Here is a 21923-nt window from a genome sequence, read left to right on the forward strand (position 1 = left end):
ACAACAATAATAAAATGCAATGTTGATGGCCATTATTTGAAAATGACATCCCATGGTGCAATGCAAAGATACTTACATCAGAGCCATTTATTTATCTCTAGAAAAATAGGCAGAAGATGACGATGTGGTAGGGATTTTTTTTTTATGATAGCAAAAGCATAGTCCATATTGAGACTTTAAGACTGCTAAACAATTCCCAATCTGTAGGCTTAACTGTTGATTATTAACTGGGGTGATATTAAATCATGAATATGAAAACTGACATGTTTTTATGGTCTTGGTCTCGACTTGGTCTCGACTCCTAAAGGACTCGGTCTCGACTCAGACTTGCTTCCTCAAAGACTCGGTCTTGACTCGGACTCGATTCTATTTGAAAACCAACGGACTCGGTCTCGACTCGGTCTTGACCCTTTAAAGACTCGGTCTTGACTCAGACTTGGCATAGGCGGTCTTGTCCCCATCACTACTGTCTGTGTAAACAGAGATAGATAAGGGGAATGTTTATGGAACCAGAGGTGAAATGGGCTCGGCAGATGAAGTTTAAACATTAAAACATATGCAACTGAGATTGTTCAATTTTACCATCATAAACTTTTTCTCTTGCTTGATTGTGCTCTTCTCTAGCTTTAATCGATCAACCTCTGGACTGAAAGAAGACTGTTAAGCACTAATTTTGGTATTAACAGCTCCGCTATTTTCTGGCGAGATCTGGCACCTGGGGCTGGATCCTAAATATTTTGTCTGGTGTAGAGACCTGGGGTCTCATTTATAAAGCGTGCGTACACACAAAAAGGGTCTGGAAATGTTTCCACGCAAAGGTTGTGATCTATAAAAAACAAACTTGATGGGAGAATGGTCTTGCAGGGTGGGATCTGAGGATGATTCATGTACACACACTTGCAGGCGATCTGTGATTTATAAAGGGAACATTGCTTTGTTTTATAAGACTTAATATTTTGGTGTATGCCATTTTTGGCTTTTGTGCATACGTAGACTTTTAGTAAGGATCCTACGCACAGTTTTATAAATGAGACCCCTGATCTAACAACTTTAAGTACCTGAGAATGTTTGAAAAAAGCTCCTGAAAAATAGAAAAAAGTGTCCTGGCATGATGAATGCAGTGAATCGAAAAGTCAGAGAACAATACATCATTTGGCCAAAGGAGGTAAAGTTATCCTCCCACTTTTACCTCAAAGGTGTAGGAGGAATTTGGATGACCTCTTGACATACAGCAACATCATAAGAAAACAGCACATAGGATTGTGGTTTTAAATAAGACCTTGCATAGTTGTAAAAGTATTTTTTTCTAACAATGTCTTGTGTTAGTCTAATAATTATAAGTAATAGAACTCTATGGTATGTCCCAGTTTTAATAAGTGTGTGGGTTGTTTTTTGGTGGTGGGGGACAAATAACAAAGTGCCTGATGTTTCTTTATTGACATGGTTTGTGACCAAGAATAAATCTTTACGGTTACGTGGGTCAAACTGCTACTTTTTGCATGAGTATAAGAGTTAAGTCCCTGGTTTTCAATAAAGCTTAAAAATTCAAATTAGGGTAATAAATTACCCAATTACCTCAATGAGGAATTCAAGAGAAATCTGCATTATCTCCCTTATAATGGCTCCATAACGACTCTGTTTAGCTTTTGACAAAGCTATTGGGAAATCAGAAGGTGTTAGATCTGCTTCAGTCTTTCTTTATAACAAATGTTTTGTGATACAATACCATACTGTGTTGTTTATGGACCTTGTTTAATCTAAAAATACAATATATATTTTTCTAAAATCTAACAACTATACATTTTTTATCTAACATACATCTACAAATAATGAATTGCACTGTGTGGGTATAGGCACTACAATAACGAGTTTATATGTAACTGTTATTACAACATATAGTTGCTATATTACAACACTCCTACGGACACTTGACTACAAGATGACTAGGCCTAAGCTTTAAATAAAACAGGTACATGTATACATAACACTCAGTAAACATTACGTAATAAACAGCGCACCCTTATGGGATATCAGCAGATTACCCTTCAACTCAAGCAGCAGCTACTGAAGCGCGCTGAGACACGCGACTCACCGTGAGCTATAATGTGATTCTCTGTTGAGTGAAAACTTCTGTGTTTGTACGACTACACATTAGCCATCCGAGTTTTGCTTCTGTCGTTTAGTGTATGAAGTCATTGACACTATTTTGAAGTAAAAACCGGTACGTTCACTTTGGGAAAGGTGCAAGATTGCGGTCGGGATAAAATGAAAAACTTCGGTGTTTGCATTGTTTTGCTTTGAATGGAGCATCATCTCATCTTACAGGCAAGTTCTTCACCTTTGTTACATGTAGGCTGTATGTTTTTACAATGTTTATGTATTAAATTAAAATATAACGTAACACTGAAAGTCTTGTCTAGGCTTTCACTATCAGACTCTTTTATTAGACTAGTCTTGTTTAGTATTCAGTAACCGTCAGTTGCCGTGATACCGCACAATGCGGGACAAGTGTTTCATTGTTCATGCTTCATTTTGGGGGTAGGGCTGTTCAACTACCAGAACATTTCTTTATCCTGAAGATTTTGAAAACAATCTATTAAAAAATTTAAGTACATTTTAAACTTGCAATTATAACTAATAAACATAGAAAAATACTAATTCTTTATTATTATTAGGCTAAATATTTAAAATATCAGTTACCATTTTAATATTATATTTTGAGTTTAATCAAAGTCACTTAATCCTGAAAAAAGTTTGAAAATGCAAAACAACTTAACCACAAAATAACATTGGAGAACAATACATTTAAAACATTATTTAAAAAAGCATAATAACAATTATAGACAACCTTAGCTTACATTTATTAAAACTAAAGCTAACTTTTAAAAATGATTTAGTTTAATGTTTTTTATTTCTTAGGGGCATTAATAGCAGTTGTACCCTTTGACTTTCTGGCTGCACCGCCTGACCTCTGCAATGTATACATTTAATAGACTTCTACTTGGATGTTGGTATTTTGCCTGTTATATCAAATTTATAAATAAACTTTTAAATACAATTAAAATGTGTTTTAAGAAATAGCATTTTTTCTAATTTCACATGGTTATACCACATGACACATGAAAGTGTACCAGCCCCATTACAATAAAATACTATTTTACAGTATTTGAGAGAAATCTACAAACTTTTTATTCAGCCATAAAATTTTTATTCAGCCATAAGACCACATAGGATTCACTGGATGAGGGTTCACATTATTAGAAATTATCACAAAAGCAATAGGCTTTATGCCCAGCTGCACTACTTTCTGAATTTCAGCCAGCTCCTTGTTTCCTGTCTGCCATTATTGGACAAACTGATTAATCCAGGTGTGCCTGACCTCAGTAGTCACAACAACAATAATCAGACACACCTGGTTTAATCAGTTTGTCCAAAAATGGCAGACAGGAAACAAGGAGCTGGCTGAAGTTCAAGAAGTAGTGCAGCTGGGCATAAAGCCTATCGTTGAAACAATTAATCGAACATTATCGCAATATAGATCCATCAAAACTAATATGCTGATACAATATGTAATTAATTAATTTTATGCTAAATATGTATTGCTACATTCATATATGTAAATATAAATGCCACCCTTATTTTTTAGGAAACATGCAGATGCTGAGGAGGTTTCCTTTTGGATCTGGATACACATGCAGATAAAAACAAGAAAGCCTTGGTAGAGACAGAAACCTTTGATCAGTGAGGCCAGATGATGTTAAGAATCATAAACAGATGTACCCATTGAGATGAACAGTGATTTCTGGAAAATACTTCCCAGGTGTCCTCCCTATTCTTGAACATCAGATCCCTGAGGTCACATCACCATGGATCCAGAACTGAGGGCTGGCCTATCCACAGCTGCCATAGTGGCTATTGTGTGTAACTCAGTAGTAGCTGTGCTTATTCTCATTCTCTTTGTTATACTCTACAAGGCCTGCAAAATTCCCTCCTCTCCAGAGAAGGCCGCTGTACTGGTAAAGACTCAGGTGCCACAGAGAAGTGAACAAAAATACTTATTAACTACAGTTAGAAACTGTTAGAATACAAGGCCTTTCATTAATTCATAGAGCACTAGACAACACTTTTCAATGAGTGATCTCACTCTTTAAATAAATGAGGACAATGAGTTGATTTTGCTATTGAGGACATCGATGGGCTTCTGTGAATAGGTCTTGTGACTGCGTTTCTACTTATCTCTCTAAAGACACACTTGTATGAATTATAAATGTATAAAATTGATCTTTTGAAACTTGAAATCTATTTTCTCATAAAAGCTTTATCTTATCTTAATGTTTAATACAATTTGTTGAAATTGAATTTGAATGTACAAGATCCTCATGTGCAGGAATAAAAGTTGCTGATCAAACATATCTGAAACATGATTCACCTCACTTAAATCTTGCATCATCTTAAAAGGTCTATTTTTGAGTATGTAATTGTCTTTTTATAAATCACACTATACTCAGGAGGTACTAAACCTCAAAGAATTTTAAAATGCAAAATTTTGTGTACATGTACATAATGCATTTCACATTTTTAATATCATACTTCAGGATCTTAATTTGTGATTCTTAAAATATTACCCAAACTGACATTTTATTAAGCTTATTCAAAAGATGAAATAATGTTAGGAAAGATACTATTACTAACACAATCTCATGACAATTTCCTATGTCTTTTATGTGGTGGGTAAGTTCATATTAATTTGTTCAACCACATCTGTATGTTTTATACAATTTGCTTTCACCTCTGTGATGTTATGGTTAGGGTTTAAATATTCTTTTTCCCCATGGTAATCGTACAGGGTGTTTTTCGATTGACTTTGTACGAATTTATACGGAGTAGCCAAGTCAAAAAATACTAAATTTCAGTGAGATCAGGCTGGATGATCACTGTAAAAAATTTGCTGTAATTTGGCAGCTGGTTGCCAGTAACTTACTGTAGAAGATAAAGACTGAAAATGTTTCATGTTTATGTAACTTTGAACAAACTGTTGTCAGTAAATAACATAAATGTAAAATCTACAGAAATGTTACTGGCAGCTAGTTGCCAGTAATACCCAGTAATACTGTAATTTTACAGAAATGTTTTACAGTGTATATATAAATTTAAGTTTAGATTTAAGATTACTTTGCTCCAACTCTTACTCGTGTAGATCTGTGTTTACAGTGTATCTTGGTTTTGCACATGTGTCCATGTGATTTGAGGGCATTACATAAAGACAGCAAAGCCTCTTATCCATTTTGCTGTGCTTGGACACAGTCCATCTGTTAGTCTGTTTATTGGTATGCACTTGACTCTTCATTGGACATATCACTTATCCGGGCCTGAAATCAGTTTTCTTTTTTATGTCTAACCCATAAACAACAAAAGTATAAATGTATGCAGCAAATGTGCATGTATGTATCTTAAAAGATTACTAAAATTAACATTTGATATTCAAAAGTTCAATGAAAAGTACAACTAAGATATAATCAAGCACTGGTCTATTAGTCCTGACACTTGAAAATATGTACACTGACAAATGGTCAAAAAATGGTCCCAAGCTGTCACTGGGGCAGTTTAAAAGGTCCTACAGTACCAATACCCTACTGAAAAATCCAGCTAAGACCAGCATAAGCTGGTGAGCTGGGTTTAGCTGGTATCCAGCTTGGTTTTAGCTGGTTTTGCTGGTGTAGCAAGCTGGTCGCTGTGACTTAGCTGTCACATTTTAAGCTGGTCTAGCTAGACTTAGCTGGTCAGGCTGGAATACCAGCTGGCCCACCAGCATGACAAGCTTTGTCAGGCTGGGAGGACCAGCGTAAATCACCTTAAACCAGCTAAAACCAGCTAAAACCAGCTACCAGCTTATGCTCATTTTAGCTGGATTTTTCAGTAGGGTATGTACATAACATGCACTCTTTGATACCAATATGCACCCTGAGGTACTAATATGACCTCTTTAGGTGCAAATGTGTAAAGGCACTGCCCCATGCAGTGACAGTATAGGGACCATTGATCATTGTTTTATTGACAGTGAAAGGTACTATGGTACAGGAGATATAGACTGGGGGAAAAATAATATCAGAGTTTAATTTGAGCATGGCTGTGTTGCATGAAGACCTTGAATATAATAAACTATTTTTACATTTGACTCTAAAAAATGCTGGGTTGCTTTTGGTCATTATTGGACAGAGCACACTGCTGGGTTGTCATGGTTGATTAAAAATGACCCAGCAGTTGGGTCATTTTAACCCAGGAGTGTGTTCGCTTTAATAGTGACCCAGCACAAACAACCCAGCACTTTTTAGACTTTTAGAAAATAAAATGTTACAGAATTGTCTTGGGAGATCTCAGATTTTAATTTGATTTAAGTCTCAGCTATTGTTAATTGGTCAGTAGGTTGAGTATGATGGACAAGCACATATTTGCCAAACAAAGGGTTTTGAAGATCAGCCATAGATGTAAAGTAAAGCTGTTTTTATATCCCAAGAAATCCTCTTTGGAAACAGTTTGACATGATTGCAGTTCAAAACTACATTGAGTGCAAGTAAAAGTACTTTGCACAGTAAATATTCTTTGTATTTTTAAAATCCTCAAAAAAATTAGTTCAGCAAATGATGATGCAGATTGATGTGCAATTGTAAACTGAGGACATTTCCTGCATCACAGTTACATCCCTACTGGAATAATCATTCTCTTTCAGCTCATACAGGTACGTTTGCCAGCTTGATAATGTATTTTTTGTATTATTACTTTGTGACATTATGTTTATTATTGTCTTGTAGGATTGCTCCATCTGCTGGTAAACATATAATACTGTAGTTAAGTAACGTTTTCATTATAGGTCTTTGCTGTGTCATCCAGTTTTGTTAATATATTAAGATTAAGTTACTAATCAATGCTCTTGAGTAGCCACTAGTCAAACCAGTCTAAATGAAGTGTCCTAATCTGAGAAATCCACAGTGGGACAGATGCACATACTGTACAAACCCACATAAAAATACTGTAGTACTATTATATTAATATTGAATCAATAATATGAAAGTATAATAATATTAATGAATATTATAATAAAGTTCATAGACACTACAGTGAGTTTGAACCTTAATATAATACATATTACTACTACAATAGCATTATTTACTTCGGTTTATCAGTTAGTACAGTTGATTATAGCAATATTGTAGTATAATTGCAATAATATACTACATTAAACTACTATTTACTACAGTTAATATATTAAATACTTTATTTCACTACAGTATTTTTGAATGTGAGATGAAACAATTACATTGTATCATTGCCAGCGATTCAGCGAGCTCCAGTACAGCCTTCATTAAACACTTTAAACAAAATAAACATAGGGGAACCATTCACATTCAACTTAGCACAATATGGTTCTACACTAGTTAATGTTAGCATTAAAATGGTTAAATGGTTACCCTATATGATTACGAGCCAGATCAACCACTTTTAGTGCTATTTTGCATCATTTTTAGGGCGTATACTGTAGAAGCTGTCCAGGGTCCTGAAGTGACTTCTTCCGTTTTTGTTGTTTTACAGGTGCAGAATGCGACCACCACCTTAAACTACTTACAAGATGGGACATTGTGGACCTATGTTTTTTTATGATAAGGGACCAAAAGCTTTGTTTGCATAAATTTGATTCCAATTCATGATGCACAAACATACTTTCTACACAAATAATCCTACACAAAATGCAGCACACAACCAGAGAAACATTTGCGTCTAGTAACGAGGCCTGTCTGTGATGCTGGCCCTGGGTGGAGCAGATAGCGGTGGATGTCGTGTAGTGGGGCGGAATCTGTGGTACCGCTTCTGTCTGGAGACTGATCTCTCCCGGAAGTGGGTGGTTAAATCGCCACTCGGTCACTGCTGGCGATCGCTGGGATGAAGGAGAGTCAGGGACATTCTTGTGGCTGACAAATATCTTACGACACATTTGTGAAATTTCATTTTTAGCAGATTTGTTGCGGTGCATCCGCAGAACATCACAAACGCTTAGAAAAAAATCCCAGACACTCCGCCGCCAAGATGATGGAGGAAATTGACAGATTTCAAGTGCCCACTGAGGCAGAAATGCAACCTTTTGTAAGTTAAACCAAATCTATTCTTTTTTTATTGAAAACATTTGGTTGTGAGTATGTGATTGTAATAGGCATATTGATAGACGAATTTTGGCCTTTTGTGAATTAACGACCGATGGAGTGTTTCGTCGATCTTATTGTGTGTCATTGCTCCAAAACGAACAGTTAGTATTGAAAAAATATGAAATAGTTTATAATATGAGAGATCGATAGTTAGCTTTGGCTGGTGTTTATTTTTGGCACGGATGCTGTGATGCTGCGCACAGAAGACACCGAGTGTCTGCATCGAAAACAACATGAGCTTTGGGCGATAAACACATTTTAGATTATAACTACAAATCAGGTTGTTCTGATATCTAAGCGGACTTTCATCGTAACACCATCTGTAGCATCCAAAATGAAATAAAACCTAACAATTAAAGCATGTTTAATACATAGGCCTTCATCGTCGTAGATTGCCACATCATGCAGGATACGTCGACATCAGCCTATGTTGGCTGTACCCCTCCCACCCAGCCCCCAATTTATAACAATTTTTAGGAAAATAACCATCTCTGTGGTCATAAAGACAGCTGGATGGTTTAACCCATAACCCATGCCGTTTAACAAACAGGTGCATGTGCTCTTCTGGTTAGTTCCAGAATAGGTGTCAACCAAACATGAGGAGATGCTCTCACTGTTTATATGCATGTGATGTTCAATGCAGTATGGTCAATTTTTGTTATAAGACATAAGAAGTTTGTGCCTGTTCGATGTCTGTTAGGCCAGTAGTTCTCAAACTGAGGGCTGTGCCCCAAAAATACATTAATTTATCATAAATTCTGTTGTATAAATTGTATAATTTAATATGTTTTGTTTAATTAATTTTTTTTGTTTTGGAATGTTTTATGTCATACATTTTCTTTAGGGGGGTACATAAAGGTACACTCTCAGAAATAATGGTGCAAAAGTTGTCACTGGGACAGTACCCTTTCAAAAAGTTACACCTACCCAAAGAGTGCATATTAGTAGCTACTTCAAAGGAACATATTGGCAGTTCAAAAATACATATTTGTACCTAAATGGTACATATTAGGACCTTTTTTAATGTACTGCCCCAGTGGAAGTTTTGTAATTTTATTTTTGACATTTTATGCACTGTGCACAAGGGGGGCTGCACCCTGAAAAAGTTTGAGGCAGTGTGGACATATTTATTTATTTATTTATATTTTATATATATCATGGCTATTTCAAGTAGGCTTTTTGCTTCTTTTGGGTCTGAAAATGTTGGATTATATTTCATATTAGTTACAAGCTTTGATGTAGAAAAAAACAATTATTGAAAAATGATCAGAGCAGAGCAAAGTTCTTGTCAGGACAGACATTAAAAAGTTGACATATTAACCAAACTAGATATTGTTCCATGTTATTTTGTCACCAGGATCAAGCATCGTCAACCACATCAGAGGCAGACTCAGATAACAGAGAAAGTGAACCTGCCACCCTAAACTATAAACCTTCTCCTATTCATATGAAAATAGGTGAGTTGTGTTTTATTCCACATTGCCACTATTATGCATTTATTTTAATTAAAAGCTTCTGCTATTACATTAGATTGTTAAATTAAACTGTAAATGTGCCGCACAATGCTTTTCTTCTGTGCAGACAAACAGAGAGAGCACGTTCGGAAGGGATCGCTGAAAAATGGCAACGCTGGAAGCCCCGTCAATCAGCAACCCAAGAAAAATAATGTGATGGCCAGAACAAGGTACAAATTATACAATCCAGGATCTATGAATTATAAACAATTTCATTGTCAGCATATGTTTTTTATGTATTAAAGTGCACATTTTGCAGCTTTTTTAATCTTTTCTCGATCCAGGCTAGTGGTTCCCAATAAAGGCTATTCGTCTTTAGACCAGAGTCCAGATGAGAAACCTTTAGTTGCTCTAGACACAGACAGGTAGATTTCTACACATATTTCATTATGTCCTCATTGTCCAGAAGCCTCAGACTCACTGTTTTTATTTCCCTCACAGCGATGACGACTTTGACATGTCTAGATATTCCTCATCAGGATACTCTTCAGCCGAGGTGAGGTCTCTAAGGGAACAGGTACCTACTGAACTCTGCTTAATGTCCTCCTAAGACCCATGTCACAGCCATCGTGGAAGTGAATTTCCATCTCAGACGTCACTCAGTCTTCATGTCAGCCATCGTGAATGTGAATTTTCATCTCAGACGTCACTTCACATAATCTTTCATGCACTGAATTCCTCTTTACCTTGATTTTGTCTTCTGATTCTCTTGTAGAGATTATTATTACTTAGTCTTATTTGTATTTGTCTGTAGCGATATAAAGACCTGGCTGACTATTTAGATGATACCTGGTTATTATGAAAGCATCGGTATATCAGGATACCTCATGCCTGATTGGACGATTAAGAAGGGTCTAGCCTGTCTTTGGATTTAAACCCACAGCTGTACAGTGCATATTGATAAATGCATATTTTGTGAATATTAGTACGTTTTGAGTAAATTCAAAGCACAAGTATACACTGAAATTCCAGAATGAGAGTATAGTTCCTAGCCATGTCGGCCTAGAAAATTGCAACTTTTAATTTTCCGTCGGTCTTAGTACACGATGTAACTACAGAAGAGTCAACTTTTAAATAGGAAAAATATCCAAACTCTTTGGTTATTTTAGCATGATGCTAATGGTCTAATCAGATCCAATGGATTATGCTAAGCTATGCTAAAAGTATTAGCGCCAGACCCGGAGATCGGCTGAATGGATTCCAAAACGGTAAAAATAAAATGTTTAACTCTAGGGGAGCTAGAAAATGAACATATTTTCAAAAAAAGTGGAATGTCCCTTTTAAAGGCGTGTATTAATATAAACAGTGAGAAATTTGAAATATTATGTTTATACATAAATTCTACTGAATGGGATTCTACTTTAAGACCCTTAAGATTTGTGAAGTTATACCTGGTTTACATTTGATTTGCTATAATTAAGTATTATAAATATCTATATCAGATATCAGCTACCTCGCTTTTAAAACGCCATATCAGTCGACCATTAATAATCTTTCATTAAATTGTTTGTGTCACCAAATCATTAAACTACTGAATGATCCAGAACCACTATAAAACCAACTATGTTGGAAGATTGTGGGACTGTGGGTAACAAAACCTAAAGCCTTGGCAGCTGCTGTGCACTGTTTAAACCAAATGGTCAAAAAAGTTACCCCAGCTGTCACTGGGGCAGTAGGTCTTAATAGGTACATCTGTGTATACATTTTGTACCAATGATATACTAATATGTATATTTGATGTACTATAATATGAATTCTTTAGGTGAGGGTACTGCCTCAGTTACAGCTGGGGTACATATTTTGACAATTTTTTCAGACAGTGTGGCAGTTATATAGCACAACATGACATGCTGTTTTGTGCCTTTTGCAGCAGATAAACCAGGACCTGAACATCCAGCTACTGAAGGATGGATACAGGCTGGATGAGATTCCTGATGATGAAGATCTGGACCTCATACCACCCAAATCTGTCAACCCAACTTGCATGTGCTGCCAAGCCACCTCCTCCACTGCTTGTCAAATCCAGTAAACACCCTTACTTCTTGCTCACTTTCTCTCATTTTTCTTCTCTCATTATATGTCATAACCTCAGACAAGACACTTAGTCAGTACTACAGAAGGAAATGTACAGTGAAGGTTATGATAAACATGATGTACAGATAAACACAGACACACACATATTACATGTGCAAATACACACATACATTTACTCTAACATATAATTATTAACATGAATATTATTGGTTGCTTCCTCCTATGGCAGGATATGCACTGTTTGCGAATATGCTAGGTGAGTCTCCTCACTTTCACTTTCTAGCGAGCATTGTGTTATATTGTAAGTGAACGTAGAACAAATTAAGCATTGAAATGACTTGTGAATTAAAAAAACTTGATGTTACAGAGAGTTTAAATAGTTTATCCACTGATTTTTCGGCTTTCATGAGGCACTCATTGCATAACTTTGTCGTTATGGTAGGTTTTGATTTATTATATGGATCTGGTTGGATGTTTATTGTTAGTGGCTGCTGCTGAGTCTATACTTGGTTATGTTTAGGTTGAACGTTTTGCATGTTGGTGCATTCGTACTGCAGTGCTAACAGCAACCTCGTCTGGCACGCACTTTGAACGTCACATTTTGTTTTGTTTTACTCCCTTTTTCAAAATTTGGTAATGTTTGATCTGACATGTTTATTTATTTATTTGAATGATTTACATCTGTATTATATCAACTTTATTATCAATTTTATCAACTATTAACTGGATTATATAATTAAAAAAGAAAACATATTTCTACACTGTAAAAATTTTCATTTTAAAGTTTAATGAACTTGAATTTACAACTTTCTTGACTAGTGAGGCGTTGCTATAAATGAAAAATAAATTATATAAAAATAAAGTTGAATTAGCTTAAGTTATTTCAACTTTATTTTTATAATTTATATCTACTCCTCTAAAAGGTTGAAATTAATTGTAATTTTAAATTGATTAAACTTAAAAATTTAAATGCAACAATTTTTTTACAGTGTATGGCAGTGACTTATTTGGGAACCTAAATGATTTTAACTTATTGGTCACGTGTCAAGGCCTGGACAGGATGTCCAAAATGTTGTTAGATACTTAAAGCTATTCTATGAATGTTTAGATGTCTCATGGTAATGAAAAAAAAAACTGTATGATCTGATGGCCCCACCAAAGAATGTTTGTTTTTTCTTTTGGACTACTCTGCCTTTTTAATTTAACATTTCATATACATAATACTATACAGTATGGTCTCATTGAAAACAGTTTTGACACTGTGGGCTGTTAGTAAACATAAGGTTTGCTTGTATGTCTTTCAAAATGAGAAATATTAACTTTCCTGGCTTATCTTAACAGTAAACATTATTAAAAAATTTTAAAGGTGCAGTGTGTACATTTTAGCAGCATCTAGTGGTGAGGTTGCGAATTGCAACCAACGGCTCAGTCCACTGCTCACCCCTTGCTTTTGAAATGCATAGAGAAGCTACGGTAGCCGCCACTAGAAAAACATGTCATCGTCGGAGACAACTTAATAAAAAAGTTTGTCCATTAAGGGCTTCTGTAGAAACATGGCGTCACAAAATGGCGACTTCCATGTAAGGGGACCCTCTGTGTATGTAGATAAAAACGTCTCATTCTAAGGTAATAAAAACGTAACGGTTCATTATGAACTCCTGATTATTTTGCATTTCTGTCAAGAGATCCTTCTAAAAATTACACACTGCACCTTTAAGGTGGCAATGGTAAAACGGCAATATTTGGGTTTTCCCTTTGCAACAATACTAAATCCATGTAAAGGTTGTACTGTTTTCTGAAGCTAAGATTTGCATACGAACATCTTTGTTATATTTACACAAATTGTATGACATGAAATGCTCAAATTCGCATTTTGGTCAGTTTTACCTGTGTAATGACCTGATGTATTCAATTCAAAGCATAATCTAAAATAAGGATTTGTTGATGATCAAAGCTGTGTTTTATGTCACAAATTATGTGAGAGTCCATTTATGTATTAACAATGTTGTTGGTTTCAGTGATATCAATAAAAGCAGACCTGAATTGCACCTTACTTATTTCAGTAACAAACACAAGCAACTATATTCAACACATATAATCCCTTTTTTAATTACTTAACCTGTATACACAATTCACAGACAAAATATGAATGTTGCACTTACAGTACATTGTATTGATGCAAAGTAAAGTATTTATGTACAATTGCAGTGGCTCAAAATCTTGAAGATACACATACACAAGAATACATAACATTTAAATGCAACATTTCCATTCAGATTGTGCAACCGAGAGGACTAAAATGGATTAAAGTATTTCTCAGTAGCTTGCTTAGATTATACAAGCTTAGGTAGTAGCAAAATTGAAAGAACATCAAAACAGAAGGCACATCTGTATTACAACAACACTGTACTGTATTTAAAAAGGACCTGCTACCTGAATTCAAGCTCACTTTAAAACCACAGAGTAAGAACCAATGAATGGCTCCTTTAAAAGAAATTAGCAGACATTTTTGTGACAATAAAAGCCAAATGCCTGTTTATCAGTATTAATAATATAAAATATAAAAAGAATGTATACAACTGGTTTTGAATAAAGATGCAGAGTATAATTTACATGCGAAATTCAATTTGTGCTTGTGTGTTTTTCCGAAGCACAATGGCTGTCATCATAGAAGATTCATATTTATTAATGACATTTATGGATACTTCAAGTACAGAGATGAACAGTGGAAAGACTTATCTTGAAGTCAAGCAGAACTTGTCAATGAAACTAAACCCTGTCTCAAGGTCATAGGCACATCTTTTAATGATGTACTCCCATAACACACCTGTAGATGGCGGTGTTACTCTGTCTTGATCTTCTCTACAGTACCCATTACGAAGGGTAACATTAATATGTAATATTTTATTGGTGTTCTAAATAAAGTTTACTTTATGATGCAGAAATACATCGAAAAATAAGTTACAATCTATTGCATTATTGATATTAAGATAAGTCAGTAAGATATGGCTATTATGTCAGTAAATTGATTGTGCGAGTAAAACCTCACACAAAGCGAAAGTGAAGCCTTAAGTTATTTTGTACTACAAGAGCTATCTTTAACTCATTATCCCCCTAAAAAGAGTTTGTCAACCAGGGGGCTGGGGCCACTAGAGGGCCTCAAGACGACTAAAAATTATTCAAAATGTGATAAAACATAAGCTAAAACTACAATTATCAATTAGTGTTTGGTGACTTTTATAAGAAACATAGCCTACGTCTTTCTAACTATGCAAAAGCTCTAGACTATTTTATTGGGTTTGTATTTGTAGAGGACCTTTAAATGTTTTTCGGTACATTGGGGGCCTTGTTGTTAAAAAGGTTGAAATCCCCTGCCCTAAATAACACAACATTGAACAATTCAAGGCGAGGCTCGCCTGTATGATCATGGATACGCGCCCGTGTTTCACAATGCACAACTGGTTATGTCTTCACTAACAACACGTCTTCCTTTAACGCATTGTGTAGTACTCGACCTCCTCTCTGTTTATTTAAAGTAGCCTAACCCTTGGAATAAATGTCAATTACATTTCATTTCCCTACGGGTTGATGCTTTTTGTCGGTCCCATTGAGAATATGATGGGTTACGCTGCTGCCGCTCAAAGACCTGCTGTCACGTGATCACCGGACCCAGTGGATAACGTGGACGTCGAAGAACGTCGTCTTCTTCCGGTGGGACCCTGGAGCATGCTGGGGTGGAATCCATCGTGTCTGCGGGCGTGTTTGGTGAGGTGATCGCTTCGCATGAAGCATTTGTCACAGAGCGGACACATGAAACGCTTCTCCCCGGTGTGCGTGCGAAAGTGTCGCGTCAGCTCGTCAGAGCGTGAGAATTTCTTCGCGCAGTCGGGCCAGGTACAATGAAAGGGTCTCTCACCTGAAGACACAGCCAGAAGAAATATATTTGAGAGGGTCATATAAGAATTCTGTTATTTTTAAGTATGTTTTTAGTGTTTTTTGTTATTAGAATACAAGTTTAAGTGTTTATAAACACAACGCGATTATGTATTCGCAATACAATCTAATTTTGTATTAGCTATGCCATGAGAAATCGTTGGGAGGGGCTGCGCTGGACTACAATGCGGCACCACGTGCCGGATGTTTACAACACTGGATTCAGGAGGCGTGTGTTGTGACGTCATAGTTGCGCCGTTAGGTTACATGCGGTTATAAAGGGTATGCATTGATGTCACTTTTCCACGTGACCACGCCGGAGCACGCCCTGCTGAGTGGCAAAAGTTCAACAAAATGGAAGGGGTTTCATAGTGGGTGCTGCGAAAATGCCAGTAAAACTGATTATTATCAGCTTAAATTGAATTTAGTTGGACTTGATAGCAGAGGTGGACAATACTTAGTTACATAAGTTACATTTTCCAAGAATCTGTGGTTTATTAGGGTGTTTGTCTTGGGAAAAATGTTACTTCACTACATTCTAAATCATAGAATCATACTGTGAATTCTTTTATATTGCATATTAAAATGTATTTAATACAAAATTACATTAAAATTGTGTACCTTAATGTACTTAAATATTAAATGTAAAACAAAAACTTGTATTTATGAAATGTAATAGAGTAAAAAGTATGACAATATGCTTTGGAGTGTATGTTTTTCAAAGAAAAACACTAATAAAATACAAATACAAAAAAATACTTTTAAGTAGAAAGTAAAACCTCTGCTTGATAGTGACCCTAGCAACTTGTCAACCCACCTGTGGTCTGTGGACGTTGGCATGAACGATCTATTTACTTCTCCTTACGGTGTTTTTTGGCAGTCTGTAAATCGATAGCTCAGAATTCTTGTTAAATCTGTTAGCACATCCTATCGCACAACAGATTTTCCCATTTAGACGCGTTATTCCCGTGTTTTCTTTTGCCACTCAGTGGGCGAAACCGCATTCGCTTTCGCCGAAGGTGACGTCACGTGCTTACCCTCTATTAAGAGGTGTCGCATTGAAGTATGCGGATCATCAGAAACGAAGTCAAGATTAAATTAAGGAATAAAAAAGACAATCACTATGAACATATTTGTCTGATTCATTAATATGATGATAAAACAGAAAATATGGTTTAGTATTATAATTGCTTATAATCAAACCTAATAATAAATGCTTTCGTAACGACACTGTTACGCAATTTATTATGACACTGTGTATTCTCCAGCTCGGACTAAGGAAGTTAGGAAACTGTTTGCTTACACTGATTAGTAACAGTGCGTACTGTTCCACCCTCATGTGTACCCTGCGCCCCGCCTGGGGTTACACCCACCGAAACGTTGCAATTCCTGAAAACGAACTGTCCCTATAGCACTGAGTGTATTATCTCGACTTATTAAAACGGAAAATCTAGATGTTATTCGTGGCATTATCAAGGCCACTGTATATTAGATATAACAGTCCTTATTTCTCACCGGTGTGTACTCTGAAGTGCGCCTTAAGATGGGACGATTTGCCATATATTTTACCACAGCCAGCATACGGACAACAGTGTCTCTTCTCAGCTGCAACACGCCCGGACTGTCGGTTCCGTGTCCTTTTCACCCTGCAGCGCTCTGTTAACGCATTCATGCATTTTTCCCGGTTTTCTCTCCCGCCGGCTTGATTCTCCGCATCGCTGTCCACCATACATTTGGTGCTGATGCCAGTGCCACGAGTGCACGGGATACATTGATTTAGGTCCAGCAGAATCATTGCCACCATTAGTAGAGTCCGACTCTCTTGACTGTCCTCCTCGCCGGCTAGTTTGTCTGAGCAGTCACCGCTCAAACCGTTTGACACCACCAAGGGTTTTGTTGCAAAATCAACGTCTGTCATAATCACGCAAAATCTTCTACAAGTTACCAACTCCAAATATTTATAACCACAACTAAATCTTACGATAAAGAAAGGTTACAGGTTCTCATCATAGGCGCATCTGGACACAGATGACTCCCAGAAAACGTGGCTTTGCGCCTGCACGTGTCTTTCCCAAAGCGGTTAGGATGGCAGCGCTCCGTAGAAAATTCAGGCGAAGAATAAAAGCCTTACACTGAAGTTGCTGAAGAAAACCTCTATGTCTAGTCCAAGTAGTATACAAAACAAATCAGAGAGAATGTGTTGAAACTTTGCTCTTTCCTTCCTTCCTTCCTAAGTGCGTCAACTCAATGCCGCTTTCTGTTCTCTTCTAAAAGAAAGTACTTCGCGGAATCCCAAAGTGTCATCTTAAAGCTCGATCCTGATTGGTCTCCAGTCCAAAAGCGTCGCTTTGCATGCACTACCAGGAATCACCTTGGTAGCACGAGATTGATGGTTCAAGGATCCAATAGTATTCTGAGTATGATGTAGGGCGTGCCATACACAGTATGCGCAGTCTCAGCACACTCTTTAAATCTTACATTATATTAAGGAATAAAAAACAACTGAAGGAATGACTGCATGCAAACCGCTGCACGCGTGGCCCACGTACTAAATAAGCAAAATAATAAAGGTCTCTGACATTTTGAAAGTCACACCAGATGTTACAGCTGTTTATGACAAAACGTTAACATACAGCATGTAACAGAAATCGGTATAAAACGAAAACACACTTACTGTAGCCGCCTATAAGTAACTTCTGAGGTAGGTTTATCGTGTATAGACACATTCATGACTATGACTATGAACTTTGCGCTAGGTCAGGGCAATTTTAAGAGCAGTCAATTTCCTAGAAGCACCAGCCTAACAGGAAACCTGAAATTTCTTCTTTAATCCGTTAGCTTTCATGGGAATGATGGAATGATTGCGAGCACTGGTCGTTTCTGTCACGTTTCATATGTGTAGATCTTTAAATAGTTATTTAAGTTTAAATAATCACTTTAAGTTATTTGGGCCGGCAGTTTGTCCTACATATGAACGACCTGTTAAACTAACTAAGGCGGGCCGGAGATGGGCGATTGGAGAAGAAAAAAATAGCCAATGGGAGCCAATGGGAGAAAACGTAACACGACTCTTTTCGGAGTAATCTCAGGCCATAAAGAGGTTCACAGCGGGACACAATTCTGGGAAACTATCGACAAACGAAGGGAACAACACTGACGACCCTCTGAGTATTTCGAGAGTTTGCCCAAAGGCAAACACTGAAGAATTTACAACGATATTGTTTATACGTTTTACATGATTCATTTGATGATACCCCCTATGGGACACAGTGGTGTAATAACTTTGATAATTCTGAATAAGATTTCTGCTACATATCTCTCTAAAGAGCTATACTTTTATAATTTCTTCCCATATGTCTAATGCTTGTTGGTTGTACTCTGTATGCTACATTGTATACGCGTGTCACGTGCACATGTAACATTTACTTTTCTATGTATGTCATTAAATGAGATTTCATCATTGTAAACGAACCCATTGACCCCGACGTTGTTTATTTTGATTTCCTTTTTGAAAGGCCACGCATGAAACACGCTAACACATGTCAAAATCATCTTCTGTTTTTAACAACCCTGTCAATACAGATTGGAGTCACGTTGTTGTTATTTCACTCGAACCACCTCCACACACACACACGTGTCTGTTATTGAGGAACAGAATGTACCTTGTCATGAACTAGAAGTGAACTCGAACGCCCCCCTGTGTTTTAACGACGACAGTGCAGGCAACGCTGTATTGTACTGCGTCACTTTAGTGTTTCTTAGAAAGAGCTCACATGCAGTTTCTTTCGTATTTCAGAGAGATGTCAGGGATCATACAACTAAAATGTTCAGAATGTTCTTATTTTACTTGCAATATTAAAGTCTGTTTTTAAATCAGTGTTTATTTTTGCCAAATATTTTATACACATGTGTAAATTTAGAAAGCATTTCCTTAACCTTTATTAAAGACTTAAAAATATGTATTTGGTTTCCGACTTCCCTAATAAAAAAATTGTGAAAACTTCAAATGCTGCATTATTTGCTTGCTTTCTGTCATATACTGTTATTTTTATTTTAATTTTATCGAAATTAAAAACACACACATGCCATTTCTGCTCTTAAAGAATTAGTCCATTTTCTTAAAAAAAAAAAATCCAGATAATTTACTCACCAAAAATCCAGATAATTTACTCACCACCATATCATCCAAAATTTGATGTCCTTCCCCGTTCAGTCGAGAAGAAACCATGTTTTATAAGGAAAACACTCCAGGATTTTTCTCATTTTAACGGACTTTAATGGACCCCAAAACTTAACAGTTTTAATGCAGTTTAAATTCAAATTCGACGTCATTACGCAATTACGTGAGGTCGCACTGGCGCGTCACAGGACCGGAGATAGACGAGAAGTTGTGGTTTAAAAGTGCATATTTTTTATTTTTCTTGCCAAAAATAACAATCGTTTCGCTGGATAAGACCCTTATGCCTCGTTTGAAATCGTTTAGAGTCCTCTGAAACTGCAAATTTAAACTGCATTAAAACTGTTAAGTTTTGGGGTCCATTAAAATAAGAAAAATCATGGAATGTTTTCCTCAAAAAAAAATAATTTCTTCTCGACTGAACAAAGACAGGCATCAACATTTTGGATTGCATGGTGGTGAGTAAATTATCTGGATTTTTTGAAGAAAATGGACTAATCCTTGAAGAACAATCTGTTACTTCTGATCTTCTGGAAGGAACACTGAGCTATCCATAAAGGTGCATAAAGTCTTGCAAACATTTTACTATAAATCAAGGATTATTTTCCAACTGGAAAAGCATATTTTCTGTCATAATAAAATAAACCGCAATGATGTGTATATGCAGTCTTTTATTTGATAATACATGCCAAACATCCTATTCACAGGAATACAGTGTACACATTTGTATTCGCATCCAAATACGTAGCCTTTTACCGTATAAGAGGACAAGAGACCTCTCATCCCCACTTGCTGATCACTCGTAATTCATACAGCTCAAATCTTTTGGAAGAACAACATGCATTTTGAAGACACTAAATAATCTAAGACCTTTCAGTTCAAGCTACAGCATTATTGCAGAAACATGTGCTTGGACTTTTTAGCAGACAAGTGCTCACCAATAAGTTTAAAAAGAAGAGGAAGGGAGAACCTGACTAAAAGTGGTATACAATTCACAACCTTTTATGCTACAGTATAGGAAAATATTAAGAAAATACTGTACATAAAGTTATGTCATATCATTTGGCACACTGGGTAGGTTGTTATAGTGTAACGTCTTCTATCAGACAGAAACGTTCTTCTTAAAATCCTATCATATTAAACTTGATTTTTACATCCACATCGAGATTTACAGATCATATACAGAACATTTACATGTGAAAAACAGGTGTCATAAATATTCTTGCTCTATATAACAAAAACTCTTTAAACAGGATAACTTGCATTTAATAACTTACAAGAGCAATCACATTTTCGGTCTGCTTTTGCTGGAACCAGTCCAACAAGTTTGTTTAATCACATCACTCAAAATACATGAGCAAAGGCCTTTACTTTATTCTTTCAAACCTCCATTTTAAAGCTCTTTGCAGTAATATCACCTTGCAAAATTGTTAGCCCCTTCTCTGACAGATGACCCAAACGGGAAATGGTGTTTTTTATAATATAATGCAAATCAGATAAACATTCTGTGCTAATATTGTGATTTAGATCATCAGACATTTGAAAACCACAGTGATTGGAATTACTGCTATGCACAAAAAAATTATAATTTATTATAATACTTTGTTTTTGGTTCACACACAAACTAACACAAAGTTTACACGTCTACCATTCAGAACACCGTGACAGTATGTTTTCAAATCTCTTAGCAGTATTGCACATGAGTAAGGCAAAGAAAATATTCTTTGATATATAGTGTATGGTGAAATAAGATGCATTGAGGATAATGGAAATAATTATTTACTTTTTTAAAAGATTTGACTGATTACAGAAGACTAGATTTGTGCACACATTTCTGTATTGCTTTTCCATAGATCAAGAACATACACTGTAAAAAAAAATTGCAGCATGAAGTTAAAACAACTTGGTTTTGCAAGTCAATACTATTTTTTAAGATTTTAAGTTAAAGTAACATACAAATATGTGTTGAATTGACAAAAATGCTGCAAATGTTTTACAGTGTGGAGAGGGAGCCGTCAATCATTTGCTCTAATTCAATGATTGATTAAAAAGTTATCTCAATAAAATTAT

At 36.1% G+C, this 21923-nt stretch overlaps 2 protein-coding genes and 1 long non-coding RNA gene across 4 annotated transcripts; 2 read left to right on the forward strand and 1 right to left on the reverse strand.

The window, feature by feature from the left end:
- The first annotated feature begins 581 nt into the window (after window positions 1-581).
- On the forward strand, window positions 582-4410 carry LOC129440057 (uncharacterized). Its single transcript, XR_012365566.1, has 2 exons — window positions 582-2325; window positions 3647-4410. It is a non-coding gene; the product is annotated as an uncharacterized lncRNA (long non-coding RNA).
- Window positions 4411-7723: 3313 nt separating this feature from the next.
- On the forward strand, window positions 7724-12543 carry fam219ab (family with sequence similarity 219 member Ab). Of its 2 annotated transcripts, none has more exons than XM_055199107.2 (6): window positions 7724-8136; window positions 9553-9652; window positions 9777-9879; window positions 9994-10074; window positions 10151-10226; window positions 11580-12543. In XM_055199107.2, exons 1-6 carry the CDS (start codon window positions 8080-8082, stop codon window positions 11736-11738), a joined length of 576 nt encoding a protein of 191 aa, XP_055055082.1. In that variant the 5' UTR covers window positions 7724-8079; the 3' UTR covers window positions 11739-12543. The 2 variants fall into 2 exon arrangements, with proteins under 2 accessions (XP_055055082.1, XP_055055083.1); XM_055199108.2 differs by having other exon boundaries at window positions 7735-8136; window positions 10151-10205.
- A 1284-nt stretch (window positions 12544-13827) lies between these two features.
- On the reverse strand, window positions 13828-17955 carry klf9 (Kruppel like factor 9). Its single transcript, XM_055199106.2, has 2 exons — window positions 17192-17955; window positions 13828-15659 (listed from the first exon to the last, which is right to left on the reverse strand). The coding sequence occupies exons 1-2, from the start codon at window positions 17592-17594 to the stop codon at window positions 15382-15384; spliced, it is 681 nt and encodes a 226-aa protein (XP_055055081.1). The 5' UTR covers window positions 17595-17955; the 3' UTR covers window positions 13828-15381.
- Between the last annotated feature and the right edge of the window lie 3968 nt (window positions 17956-21923).

This window comes from Misgurnus anguillicaudatus, chromosome 22 (assembly GCF_027580225.2).
Source record: "Misgurnus anguillicaudatus chromosome 22, ASM2758022v2, whole genome shotgun sequence".
NCBI lineage: Eukaryota > Metazoa > Chordata > Actinopteri > Cypriniformes > Cobitidae > Misgurnus > Misgurnus anguillicaudatus.

What these genes read in the sequence shown, in the direction of transcription:
- fam219ab (XM_055199107.2), top strand. Translation starts at nt 8,080, where the DNA reads ATGATGGAGGAAATTGACAGATTTCAAGTGCCCACTGAGGCAGAAATG. An exon ending in AATGTGATGGCCAGAACAAG is followed by an intron (nt 9,880 to 9,993) that starts GTACAAATTATA and finishes TTCTCGATCCAG; the next exon opens with GCTAGTGGTTCCCAATAAAG. An exon ending in TGAGGTCTCTAAGGGAACAG is followed by an intron (nt 10,227 to 11,579) that starts GTACCTACTGAA and finishes TGCCTTTTGCAG; the next exon opens with CAGATAAACCAGGACCTGAA.
- klf9 (XM_055199106.2), bottom strand. Translation starts at nt 17,594, where the DNA reads ATGACAGACGTTGATTTTGCAACAAAACCCTTGGTGGTGTCAAACGGT. An exon ending in GCACTTCAGAGTACACACCG is followed by an intron (nt 15,660 to 17,191) that starts GTGAGAAATAAG and finishes CTGTGTCTTCAG; the next exon opens with GTGAGAGACCCTTTCATTGT.